At 48.0% G+C, this 13,829-nt stretch overlaps 2 protein-coding genes across 4 annotated transcripts in view; one reads left to right on the forward strand and one right to left on the reverse strand.

Annotated features, from left to right (window-relative positions):
- The window catches only part of WNT5B (Wnt family member 5B), a 97,768-nt gene that overhangs the window by 39,478 nt on the left and 44,461 nt on the right, over positions 1-13,829 (reverse strand). The window lies entirely within an intron of this gene.
- On the forward strand, positions 3,621-10,606 carry FBXL14 (F-box and leucine rich repeat protein 14). The gene is made up of 2 exons (XM_023642903.2): positions 3,621-4,901; positions 10,437-10,606. The coding sequence occupies exons 1-2, from the start codon at positions 3,703-3,705 to the stop codon at positions 10,465-10,467; spliced, it is 1,230 nt and encodes a 409-aa protein (XP_023498671.1). The 5' UTR covers positions 3,621-3,702; the 3' UTR covers positions 10,468-10,606.

Here is a 13,829-nt window from a genome sequence, read left to right on the forward strand (position 1 = left end):
CTCCCCGAAGTCCCCCAGCATATAGTTACATGTTCTAGGCATAAGTCCTTCTAGCTCTGCTATGTGGGACGCCGCCTCAGCATGGCTTGATGAGCAGTGCCATGTCCGCGCCCAGGATCCGAATCGGCGAAACCCTGGGCCGCCAAAGCGGAGTGCACGAACTTAACCACTCAGCCACGGGCCGGCCCCCTGGATACACATATTCTTGAATGAGGAGTTTAAAAAGCTACTGATCTCTTCTGATCTTTCCTACCAATCTTCCCTCTCTATATGAGGAAGTATACATCCTTAAGCAAGCCAGATCTTTGGGTTGGGCTTCTCAATTTTCTCTAGCCCCATCCAGGTGAAAAACACATCCTATCTGAAAATCTAGTTTTTAAAAAATTCTTGGGGAAGTTTTCGAGAGTCCCTGCATGAGGCTATTCTAATCAGAAGTTCACAGCTTATTCAGGAAAAGACTTCATTCTGGCTGCAATTTGTTGATCATATACATAAATCTCAGCCTGCTTTAAAAAATGAACAACTATCCACAGGATTTTCTCCATTGGTATACATCTTCTCCAGACAATCAGAGCCTCTGGTCCATAACACCCTCCACCTATTTCTGAGTCCCAAATCTGAGCCTAAACCAAAATCCCCAAGAAGCCACTTACATGTGAAAATATTCTTAATCTTGGGCCTGCATTAGGAACAATGCATAATGCCAGGGCTGAGGAGATAACAGGACTAATGTGGGCTCTTGGTCTCACAGAGTGTTACTATTGGAAGGGCCCTGGAGGTGATCCAGTCACTGCCCTCATCTTACATGAGGAAACTGAGACCCAGAGGGCGGAGTCATTTCCTCAACCCGTAACAAGTCAGCAGGTCTCCAGGCTCAGCACAGGGTTTGTTTGATACCACACTTCTTTTTCCACTAATGTTCGTTTTCTGAAATGCTTCTTGATGCTTATTCTCCTATTTATTGAACATGAAAATAATAATATTGCTGAAAATCCTTGTAATATATGTTTGAACGCCTTAAATAAAAGGCTCTGCGTTAATAAAATCCCAGAGTTCAACTCAAGAAAAAGTTTTGCTAGAACTAGGACCAGGTGGCCAACTTCTAGAGAAAGTGCTTCCAGGCACCTCTGAATGACTTCGCAGACTTGAGAACAATGGCGGTCTAGAGGAGGAAGCCCAGTAAGCACCTTCTCTTTAGGTCAGGTCCCCTGTCTATCAACCCTCCCCGTCTCTCATGAGGGCTAGCACTTTGTTTTGTGTTAAGCAGGATTAAGGTGTTTTGGATTAAGACCTTGACTTCAACACAAACACATCTACCTCTCAGAACAACAACAGAGGTGAGTTTCATTTGGGGCTTAAGTTAAAAGTTTAGGCAGAAGTGATCGAAACAAAACCTAGACAGACTCCAGGGGAAGAGTCTAAGCCCAGATATGCCCCAGCACAGTGACACTTATTGCCACAGCATATCTGGAATCATCTGGATGACTAACACAACAGTCCATTATTTCAGGAAGGGCATAAAAATCTATGGGCCTCACACCACGTGTCACGTGGGTGAGGCAGCAAACTTGTAAGAATTTTTGCTTCTGCATTTCCTGATTTAGGAACAGGAGAGGTGGGCGGGGGTCTAAAACGCGTTATGCCTACTAGTGAATCTTTACGTCCCTGCCCTAGTGTTGGCCTCTACAATCTCATACACTGAATATGGAACCTATTCAAAGTCTTGTTCAGGTCGTCAAAGAATCAATGAAACCATGTCCCTTCTCTGATAGATAAACCAGCTTGTCCTGTATCTAGTTTTGTGGACCCATAAATTCATTAAAAATATCGAGGGTCACTTTCTCTGACACAAAAATTCTTGGTTTGGGGGGTAGTTAAAATGAAACTCAGAAATCCCATCCCCTGTGTGGGCATCTAAGACCCCGGAGCCTCATTCTAGAATGGAACATTGCCCTGGCTCCATATAACAAGTTGACAACCCAACAGACATTTGCTGGAGCCCCTTACACCACTCCGATAGTCATTCTATTTTATAAAAAAGTAAGTTTGTATCGGCACATATAGATATATTGATTATCAGCACAACTGGACGATACGATTTACATATACTCGAAGAGGCCGATGAGAAAGAAAAAGATCCTAAAACGAGGCTTAGGGAGGGCTGCCCTTCTAAGCACAAAAGGGAGTAAGGAGCTGCGAGGGCGTCGGGCGGCCCTCCGACAGCTCCCAGTTCAGCAGCGAAGAGCGGAAGTGGAGGGAAGCGCCAATGTGTAAGCACTCACACTGGTGTCTGGAAACAACCAGAAGATGTTAGAGGGAAGTAGTAATGGATAAGTCTAGAACGAGGACTGGAAAGGGTCGGTGTCAAGCAAAAGCATGAATGAATAAAGACGAGTTTCTCCATAATTTAAGGCACAAGACTGGAGAGAAAGGAATCGTAGGAAACAGTCTCACTGGGGAGAACTGGTGTGTGATAACCGAGCCGTGTTAAGGGGCATTAGGGACAGTTAAAAAAAAAAAAAAAAGGAAGCAGAGTTGGACTGATGATTATTGAGACCTACTACTGGGAGGAGGGTCTGGCAAGGATAATAAAGGGAGAAAGGTGTAAAGTAAGGGTCAGGAATTGTCCGAGTAGACCATGGGAAAAGACTGTGCAGACGTCAGCAGCGAAGAAAAGGAAGGAACCGGGCTGGGGCGTGGCCCAGAAAGGGGACGGCTCCACAGCCGGCTACCAGGTGGAAAGGAGAAGGGTGGGGAAGCCCCGCTGACAGCTGCTCTCCGACGGCGCCTACAGGGTTAAGAGCCGGGGCGCCCAGACGAGGAAGAACTCGGTTTCCAGGGTAACGGCTCCGCCAGTTCCGGCGGCGCGGCCAGTACCACTGCGCGGGCGGCGGGGGGCGCCGAGAGGCGGAGGGCCGCGCGAAGGCACCGTCGAGCCGAGGGGACGGCCCGGACTCTACCAAACGCGCGGCCCGCCTGCCCGCCCCGGGGTCCGCGCCGAGCCGCGCTCCGGCCGCGGCGGCCGCGCGTCCTCCGTGCCGGGCCGGCAGCTCCCAACTGCCCGCGGCGGCGGGGGGAGTAGGGCCGTGCGCCCGGCGGCCCGGATTGGCCTCCCGGTCCCCCCGCTTGGGCGGCGGAGTGCGGGCGGCCCGGCTGGGAGCTTTGAAAAGCGGGCGAGACAAAGGCGGCAGGAAGCCTCCGCGGCGCCCGGAGCCCGTGCGCGCAGCCCCGGCCCTGGGCGGCCGCCGGCCGGCGCGGCGGCGGCGGCAGGAGGTGGCGATGCGGCAGGGGGCGTGGGAGCGGCGGCGGCGGAGCGGGCGGAGCGGCGCGGCCCGAGCGCGGCGCGGGTAGACCCCAGGCGGCGGCGGCAGCGGCGGCGGCGGCCCGGCCGGCTCGGGAGTGAGTGAGGGCGCCTTCCCCGCCCGGGATGTGAGGACCGAGCGGAGCCCGGGGCGGGGGGAGGGAAGGGAAGGGAGGCGAGGCCGGCAGGAAGGAAGGAAGGACGCACGGCACAGGAGGAGGAGCGGCGGCGGCGGCCGGAGCCGGAAGGCGGGGAGGGGCCGTCCGTTGGGCCCGAGGCGGCGGCGGCGGCGGCGGCAGCGGCGGCGGCGGCCGGGGCGAACCGCTCTCGTCGCCTCCCGGGGCCGGAGCGGCGGGGCCCGCGCCTCCTCCCCCCAGCGCCGCGGAGGGGGGAGGAGGAAGATGGAGACCCACATCTCGTGCTTGTTCCCTGAGCTGCTGGCCATGATCTTCGGCTACCTGGACGTCCGGGACAAGGGGCGCGCGGCGCAGGTGTGCACGGCCTGGCGGGACGCCGCCTACCACAAGTCGGTGTGGCGGGGGGTGGAGGCCAAGCTGCACCTGCGCCGGGCCAACCCGTCGCTGTTCCCCAGCCTGCAGGCCCGGGGCATCCGCCGCGTGCAGATCCTGAGCCTCCGCCGCAGCCTCAGCTACGTGATCCAGGGCATGGCCAACATCGAGAGCCTCAACCTAAGCGGCTGCTACAACCTCACCGACAACGGGCTGGGCCACGCGTTTGTGCAGGAGATCGGCTCCCTGCGCGCCCTCAACCTGAGCCTCTGCAAGCAGATCACCGACAGCAGCTTGGGTCGCATAGCCCAGTACCTCAAGGGCCTGGAGGTGCTGGAGCTGGGGGGTTGCAGCAACATCACCAACACCGGTCTCCTGCTCATCGCCTGGGGCCTGCAGCGCCTCAAGAGCCTTAATCTCCGCAGCTGTCGCCACCTCTCCGACGTGGGCATCGGGCACCTGGCTGGCATGACTCGCAGCGCGGCCGAGGGCTGCCTGGGCCTGGAGCAGCTCACGCTGCAGGACTGTCAGAAGCTCACTGATCTTTCTCTAAAGCACATCTCCCGGGGGCTGACGGGCCTGAGGCTCCTCAACCTCAGCTTTTGCGGGGGCATCTCGGACGCGGGCCTCCTGCACCTGTCGCACATGGGCAGCCTACGCAGCCTTAACCTGCGTTCCTGCGACAACATCAGTGACACGGGCATCATGCACCTGGCCATGGGCAGCTTGCGTCTCTCGGGGCTGGATGTGTCGTTCTGTGACAAGGTGGGGGACCAGAGTCTGGCCTACATAGCCCAGGGCCTAGATGGCCTCAAGTCCCTCTCTCTCTGCTCCTGCCACATCAGTGACGATGGCATCAACCGCATGGTGCGGCAAATGCACGGGCTCCGCACGCTCAACATCGGACAGTGTGTCCGCATCACGGACAAGGGCCTGGAGCTGATTGCCGAGCACCTGAGCCAGCTCACTGGTATAGACCTGTACGGCTGTACCCGAATCACCAAGCGCGGCCTGGAGCGCATCACGCAGCTGCCCTGCCTCAAAGTACTCAACCTGGGACTCTGGCAGATGACGGACAGTGAGAAGGTCAGGTGAGGGCGGCAGCACCACCTCCCCTTGTCCCGCCCTGTTCATCCTCCCGTCACCACCACGGCCCTCCCCCCGCCCCCGCACTCGACACGCACACTTATACATAGATCCTTGCGGTGGATGAGATGGGGGCAATGACACGAAGCCTCAGGCTCATTCTCTTTTTCCTCCTCCAGCACCCTCGCCCACTACACGCCCATTGTCATTGCATCTCGGGTTCCTGTGCTACCCCGGCGGTACTCCCCTCTCTTTTTCCCTGAGGATGGAGAGATGGACTCAGCTACTTACCCACCCACTCCTCCCTGCAGAGGGATGGAGGACTGACTGAGCCACTGTATCCCCACTGCGTTCCATTTGGAAATGGGGATGTGGAGTGACTAGTCCTTTAGACCCTGGGGAGCTGAGGAAATGTCTGCCTTCACTTAAGCTTTCATTTAAATACTGTGATCTGGTTTTTATTTTGAAATGTATAAAAAGCAAACCCAACTACAACGGCCTTTTCACCCTTCTTCCACTTTGTACCTAAGGAGTCTCCTCTCATCACTCCTTTTACAGTACTCTGCTATTCACGCTCATTTCGTTTTTATTGTCTTTCTTTTCCTTTTTTTATTTTTTGAAGAAATTTGAAATCATGGTCCTTTTTGTCTGCTGAATATATTCTCTATATTATATATATATAAATTATATATATATATATATATATATATATATATGTCTGGCTACCTCGTTTTAGTTTACTTTTTTCTCTGAAGCCCTGGAATTCTACAAGAGAGATATTTTGAGACTGCAACATTTTTGTGCCTAGACTGGAAAGATGCCCCTTGGGTTTGTACGTCCTTTTTGTTTTGGCTTCTTCCCAAACCCCATCCATCCAATGTGTCCCATTTCCACATTCTGGCTATAATTTTCTTTTTCTGCTTGTCCGATGGGGTTTTAGGGCCCAATGGTGTTCTAAATCCTGACTTAATTTATAGCACAAATGTGTGGGAGAAATGAATCGAACTGTTTTGTTTGTTTGTTTGAGATGCAGATTGTGTCTTGAAAAGATTATTATATATGCAAATTCTGCCTACCCTCACCCTCTTCCAAGTTTCTCCACAAGAAGGTCACACAGTGAGGCTCCTGGTGGAAGCAGACGGGCAGAGCTGGCCTGCAGAGCCCCTGGGGCTGCAGCGTGAAGGGGAGGAGACTGACATTCACGTCTTATCTCTGTTCTGTTAATAAAATGGGAGTTTGTGGGTTTTAAAAAATTCTGTTTCTAAATGGAGGAATAGGTGACTTTATTTTGGTGGGGGTTGGGACTTGTGGCTTTAAAAAAATCGCTTTTGAGTAGGATGTATATTTTTGTTGGATTTTTTGTTTGTTTATTTTTTTAGAGTCCTCCACAGCAACATGTGAGATCATGGAGTTAAAGAAACCCAGAGACCTTTATCAATTAATTGTACTGTTTGTGAATTTGTATAAATAATAACAAAGATCCTCTTAAAACGTTTATATTCTTACAGTAAAAGGTTAAACTGATATTTATATAATAAAAGAGGAAATATGAAGTATGTTTTTGAAAAAAAACAAAACAAAAAACCTTGTATCTGTGGATTATTTTTAAGGCAGTGTGTGTTTGGGAACGTGCCAGAGTAGGAGGTGCTGTTCGTGTCCTCTACAGCGAAGGGGAATAAGGCACAGAGTTTGGTGCGTCCTATGTGGTATGAGTAAGCTCGTGGTTAAAAACTTATTCTGTATAAGGTTTACTACTGACATCTAAATGTTTTGTTTCTAGAAATGTGATTAGACTGCAGATTTATATAATTTTTTGTTTTAAACTGTCAACAATATGGAAGTTTAAAGAAATTGAACAAAATGAAACATTTTTAAAGACCAGATTTGTAAGAGTCACAATTTCCCCACGGTGGCCAATTTTTCTTTGGATGGAAATGAGCTCTAGGGGTAATGTTGCAAAAATGGGTCATGAGATGTGGAAGTCGGGGAGAAAGATGGGATTCTTTACACTTTGAGTGGGTGTGGGGAGGATGTGAAATGGTGAAGGGTGGAGGGAACCGAAGCCATTGTTCAGAAAAGTTAAAAGAGCGCGGTCCTTGCTTGCTGGCTCCCTTGCTCAGTCATGCATACTGAATCTCACAGTGTGAGTGAGGGTCCTACTGGAAAGGAGGAGGGCAGTTCCAGCCCTCTTTAACATTCTCCTCCAGGCCTGGCTGGATTTAAGCACTTTCCTGGGGGATGGGGAGCTTGGCCAGGAGTTCTGCACATTTGCATTTTAAGCACTTCCAGTGCTGAAGCTGCCCACTTGATCCACCCTGGTGAGGGTTCTTAGGCTGAATTTGGGGCAGATAAATGAATACCAACAATTCGAGCAAAGAGTTCCCTTTGGTAGACAATAACTAAATCCTCTGACCCCCTGTGGTTGGGCTTCCATCCTGTGGAAGAGCATAAATGCTCAGACAGTACAGTAAGTCATACTCCTCGGTTTCGGTCTTTCTTAGTTTGAGATTTTTTTTTTTTAGAAAAAGCAAAAAATACTCATCTCAGCAAAAGCTGACAAGAGTAATATAAAGCTTTCCTCGATCCCCACCTCCTTCCAGGACGAGAACTAGAACCCAGGTTTCTCTTGGAGTAAGATTGTTTTGCAAAATTTCCAAGCTTTCTGCTTGTGCATATCACAAAAGCTTCATTGTCCCTTTTTGGAGAGCCATCACAATTGGGTCTAATTGAGCCTGACACTAGATCCATCTTCCTTTTCTTTGAGAAGGTGTGGACCTCTTTCTTCCCTCTTAGGTTACAGTACTTATTGCCTGAAAAAAAAAATGTGTGAACCCTAGTAAGAAGTAGGGACTTTGAATTAGGTCAGCTTTCTAATTTACATTTGACACTATGGTGCAGGAAAGTTACACAAGCTGTAGGTTCTGAGACTTTTTCTTCCTCCAAGAGACTGCATGGCTGTACAGATCCAGTCAGTTGAAACTGGAACACCTCCTAAGTCTCAGCCTCTGTTCTCACATTCTTCATTTTAATACACAAAGCAATCTAGCAACTCTAACTAAAGGGTTTTCTGCTTTTCTGTTTCTTTTCTTTCTTTCTTTTTTTTTTTTTTGAGGAAGATTGGCCCTGAGCTAACATCTCTGCCCACCTTCCTCTATTTTATATGTGGGACGCCTGCCACAGCATGGCCTGATAAGTGGTGCATAGGTCCATGCCTGGGATCCGAACTGGAGAACCCTGGACCGCGAAGCAGAGCACTGGAACTTAACCGCTGCGCCACCGGGCTGGCCCCTTGCGTTTTACTTCAAAGGTTAACTATAAGCTTGACTGAGGGTCAGTAAGTTAAAGCTTGAAAGTTAAGACCACGGGCCTAGTATCATCATCCTGAATTGGGCATTCTTGAGGATACATCTGGAGCATCTCTGGAGAAAAATAAACCACTTACTTTCATCAGTCAAGGTTAACTGCCTACCTCTCAACCTGTTTGGATGAAGAGAAATGAATATGGTGTGCTTTGCGTGGTACTTGCAAGTTTCTCCTTTTAGTCCTCAAAGCAGTCTGCTAAACGGGTATCCTGTTTTCCAAATAAGGCATACTACTGGCCTTAAGTTACCCAACCACGAGGGGAACCAGGACTCAAACTAGGACCAGTTCCAAAGTCCAGCTCCCTTCTGCGCTATTAGAAGGCTCAGTTACTGATCACACGTTGGTTTCCAGTGGGGTGACCTCACAGAAGTGAGTGGTAGCTGTTTGAACACAGTATGGACAAGCTCATGCCGCAGGGCACTACTCTAAACAGAATATGGGTGGACTGATTCCATCTCCACCATACCCAGAAATGCTTTCTTTTTTTTTGAGGAAGATTAGCCCTGAGCTAACATCTGCCGCCAATCCTCCTCTTTTTGCTGAGGAAGACAGGCCCTGAGCTAACATCCATGCCCATCTTCCTCTACTTTATAAGTGGGACGCCTGCCACAGCATGGCTTGCCAAGCGGTGCCATGTCTGCACCCAGGATCCAAACCGGTGAACCCCGGGCTGCTGAAGCAGAACGTGCGAACTTAACCGCTGCACCACCGGGCCGGCCCCCTCAGAAATGCTTTTAAAAAACAGAAGCATCAAAGAAAATCACCTGATACATATTTTATGGGTGGTACAAAAGTTAAAAGGCACTTCAGGGCAATTTTTAGAATAAGAAAAAACCTGATTGAGGCATCTGCTGAAACTTCAGAACTGAAAAACCAAACTAGGAACTTAGTGTAAATTTTATCATCGAGAAGTAATCAGCCTCATAGAAACTGTAGGGTAGTAGTTGGGAAACGGCTGTGCATACCTGTCTTTTCTGTCTCACTGGGCAATAGCCCTTTAATGTTTGTACTGAAAAGATGATCTACAAAGGCAACCGTGGGATTCAGACAGTGTCTGCAGACCCCTAAGGACCACGATAGGCCTCCAGCTAAGAGTGTAGGGCACTGTTGCATAATTCTCCCTGCCATGGACTCCTTCCTGCCGAAGCCCTCAGTCCTAAGTTTGGGGCAGGGCCCGCTTGATTTATTATTCTACATCTGGCAACAGTGACAAGGATGCTTGCCTGAGGTACAGTACACCCTTAAATAGTTATGAAAACTCAAACTGATCATATTCTTTCGTGATTCAAATCAACAAAAAGATCTGAAAAAGCAAATGTTCCTTTTATTGGAGTTTCTTTTTAAAGGTAAGAACTTTCTCTTAAATAAGGACATGGGATCTGTAAATCGAAGCCTGGCCCATCCCCAAATCCTGGTGCTCTCCTGCAGGGGCTACTAGACAGACACTGGTCTTGGAATAGAAGTAAAACCTCTCACTTTTGACTTAGAGAATTTGGACTCAAGTTTTCAAAGGAGAAAGGGCAGTGGCCCCCCAGGGAACACTGTGTTTCCAAAGAATAAGAACCTCTTGATTAAAAGATCAGATCTGTAAACAAATCAAGACCTCACGCCGCTTCTGACACCCGTCTCGTCGCGGTCCACGAAAGGAGAGCCCTGGCCTCCACTCTCCGCGGCTCGGGTGCAGCAGTCATCCAGGGGACGTCCCCTGTTGTCTTTCTGCTCCCCGTGTCAAACTTCACCCCCTTTTAACGGTCAATTCTATGCCTTTAGCAGAGGGCGAGACCTACATTCTGTGCCACTGTGAACCCCTGAGGAGACCAAGGTGAGGCTTTCTGATGAAATAATGTGATCATGGGTAAGGCACAGGATTAGCAATTGGAAAGCTCCATTCAAATTGAAGCTGATGCTTGGGCCACATATTTATCTCATCTTTGTCAGTGTACTTGTTCAAATGTTAGGTAGCAAGTTAAATTTTTTGAAAAGTGAATGTCAAACAGATGAGACGTTCATATTTAGATCAGTGCCAACTATTAATAATTTAGAACTTACAAAGGTAAGTGCACAGCTGGAATAAAAGCATACACTCTGAGGTCTTGGATTGAAAACGGCTATTTCTAGATAATTGGTCAATTTAAATGTCCACAAATGATCAGTTTTAGTCTTTTCCTCTTTTCCAGGGCTTGCTCTGATTCTGCCTGGTGGAGCTGACTGTTCCGACCCCGAACATTTGGTAGATATAAAGCCGAGTCTTCCAGCTAAGGTGCAGAGAAAATAAGAGATGTTAACTGCACAGCACTAGGGTGGGGTATGTTAGCATCCCTCTAAATAAAACAAAATAGAACTGGAATTCCTCTGCCTGCATTTGTTAACCTAGAAAAGTGTACATACGTTCTTTAAAAGAGAAGACAAGTGGGCCGGCCCCATGGCCGAGTGGTTAGGTTCGCGTGCTCTGCTTTGGCGGCCCAGGGTTTCACCGGTTCAAATCCTGGGCGCAGACATGGCACTGCTCGTCAGACCACGCTGAGGTGGCGTCCCACATGCCACAACTAGAAGGACCCACAACTAAAAATACACAACTGTGTACCAGGGGGCTTTGGGGAGAAAAAGGAAAAATAAAATCTTGGGAAAAAAAAAAAAACAGAAGACAAGTTTTTATTATCTCATTACTCTTCCACTTGAATTGTTAAAGGAACAAATGCCACCTATCCTTGTAAGTTTGCTTTTCTTTGTGTAGTGGACAGCAGTCTCAATTACAGAGAAGAGGAGGAGGAGGTCTTGTGTGGAGCAGGAGAGAAACCCAGGTGACAGGTGCTAGGGACGTGAACGGGATCTGCTGGCAGAGTTCAGTCATAACATGGTGTTCAATTTCTCCGTCTCAAAATTTTTGTTTTACCAAATCTGGCCAATATTGTACATTTAATTTTATAAATGAGGAAAGAGGCTTGACAAGTGAAAAGATCCTGTCTGGGTGATGTGAGGGGTCGCTATCAGAACCAAGGCTGCTCCAGACTTCAACCACGAATCAGAGAGCGATCAACATGCAGGCAGCTCTTTGATCCCTCCCTGACACACAGCAAAGCATCAGCACCCTGACCTCTTGCTTCAGAAAGGTGCCAAACTAGAGGATATTATTTTCATTTGGAGTAAAAAAAAAAAACCCCAAATGCTTAAAGTTATTATTACTATTTAATAGGCATATAAATTATGCAAACTCAGTTATCTTCTGCAAGCATTATATACAGGGTTATTCAAGAAGCTGAAAAAGTAGTGCAAGTTGCTAAATGGGCTACAGGGTGCCGAAGTAGCTGGTAGTGTCAACTCTGTCACCTGTTGTCCTCAGAGGATTTGAGCTAGTTTCCACAACACTGCTTTGTCACAAATAGTAATATGAAGTACAAACGCTGGAAGTCTTACACAGGTTTAACGCATTTACAAATGTCTGTCACTGTGCCCTTTATACAGTAGAATCGGGCTGCAGGAACACGAGCTATGTTCCCTTCATCCAAGGATAAAAAGGCTTGACTTCACAGATGCTTTAGTTTACAAATCCCTCTTGTCCAGAAAGAGTAAAAGGGTCTAATTTGTTAATATCAGGCACTCTCTTATGTTTATTGCTCCTCAATTTATGTAATCCACACTCCAGAAGGATCAGGCCTAGCACACAGCTGTCTGTCAATGATTACTACTCATTTCGTGGGTCCAAGTTACTGAACTGGACTGTGGGAAAAATGTTCTTTGAGACCAGATTAATTTTTTTATAGTATGGAATTACTCAATATGGCTTGGAATGCATTGTTTTCCTCTTCTAAAAGGAAAATGAAAATATTTACTACAAATGTCCATAATAATATTTCTCCTTAGTAAATCTTTACCCCAAATGGGCATTTTTATGTACCCATTTGTGTGGGAATAGCTGCCTGCTTCCATTTTATGTTTTGAGAAGTGGTCTCTAAATAAGGAGGAACCAAAAAAATTAGTCTTGATATTCCTTAGAATCTTTAGTAAAATTACCGAGGCTAAAATTGGACCGATGCATAAAATGAGGGAGGAATTGCACCAGTTAAGCCCCTCAAATTCTTAATGTCCTTGGATGGAAGACAACCTAACAAGTCCCTTCATTTTTACCTCAGTGCTTTAGACCTTAGCTCCATAGCTCAGAAGCCCACTGTGCTGAACTGCCAAGAAAGAAGGACCGGTAGCTGTGTCTTAAGCAACCAGTGTGAAAGTGACAAAATTAAAGTGACAATTCTAGCCTTCCAGTTCATTTCAAATGCATACAACTTAGACAGAGTCTTTAGGGAATCTGTAAAAAGTGTATGGCTAGGTTCTGTGGTCTCCTGAACTTTATGAAGTTTGCAGCTTGCTGTTATAGGAAGCAGAGAAGGCCTTCACATTTTCTGGCCTGGAACAGATAGATGACTGGCTCCTCCAACCCTGGCTGACATCTGCGCACTTGAGCCGCATGCCCTGCCATTGTGCTCAGAGTCAAACGGCGACAATCAGAACAGTGTGACCCAAAGGAAGGCAGCTGGCCTATCTTTTTCCCACACATACAGGTCTAATTTCCAATGGAATCACAAGAGGGACTGCAGAAATTTACTATAGTAAGCACGACACAGGACTTAGGAACAAACAGCCTCATCACAGCTTACTTTAGAAATAAAAATGTATATATGCAAGTTAGGAGACAGAAGTCAAGCGCTACACTTTATTGAAAGGCCGGGGTGGAAAGTCATTTCTGTCTCCCTCTGGATTGTTCTTTGACCTTGCCCACCGCCCCCAAAAACCTCTCCCACCGACTGACACACAATTCGCCCTCCCCACTGTGACGCAGCCAGGAATCACATCCACACCAGATCAGGGAGCTAGGAGTCTGACCTTGTGCTTTCTTTACCCCAAGTCTATCAAGATGACCTTAGGATCCACCAGAAGGCAGAAAAAGTATGGCTAATGCAAAACTCTAAATACTTGTTTTCCAGTGTGGAAGATGGAAAATGAAAAGACGAAATTTATTTATCCACAAAGTCTGCAAGGCCCGCGAGTGGTCAGCAGGCGGCAGCATTGTCTGTGAGTTGGAGGCTATTTCCAGTGGGAACCATGACCTCCTCCCCTTTGGCAAATGCCCTCTAGTCACCTCCCCGGCCCTCCAAAGAATTTCCCCAGCATATCAGAGTTGACAGGGAGGAGTCTCACATCACCAAAAAGATAAGATGGAATTTTAAAATAGTGAAACTGTTCAAAGGAGCCCCAGGTGCCAAGCGCACCGCTTTGGGAGGGTAACAGATGCCACCTCCTACTGAAGGCTCCTGAGCGAGCTCCAGCTCTGCCCTGGGAGGCCGTGCGAATCAAACATCAACTTCTAATTTTCCTTCAAGACCATCTCACACAAATCCTGTTAGATTATCGTAGTTGAGAAGTTTGGGAGAACCACTGGGGAAAAATTTTACAATCATACATGGAGATAGCAATTTTAACAGCAAAAGCAAAAGTGCTAGCTTTTTTTATTACAAAAAAAAAAAAAAAAATAGAAAGTGTATTGCCTGTGATGAAAACTTCTAGAGTCTTTGAGG

Source organism: Equus caballus, chromosome 6, assembly GCF_041296265.1.
Source record: "Equus caballus isolate H_3958 breed thoroughbred chromosome 6, TB-T2T, whole genome shotgun sequence".
Lineage (NCBI taxonomy): Eukaryota > Metazoa > Chordata > Mammalia > Perissodactyla > Equidae > Equus > Equus caballus.

Bases quoted from the DNA above. Each gene is read 5' to 3' on its own strand.
- FBXL14 (XM_023642903.2), top strand. From the start codon at position 3,703: ATGGAGACCCACATCTCGTGCTTGTTCCCTGAGCTGCTGGCCATGATC. The intron at 4,902-10,436 runs GTGAGGGCGGCA...CCTCTTTTCCAG, and splicing joins ACGGACAGTGAGAAGGTCAG to GGCTTGCTCTGATTCTGCCT.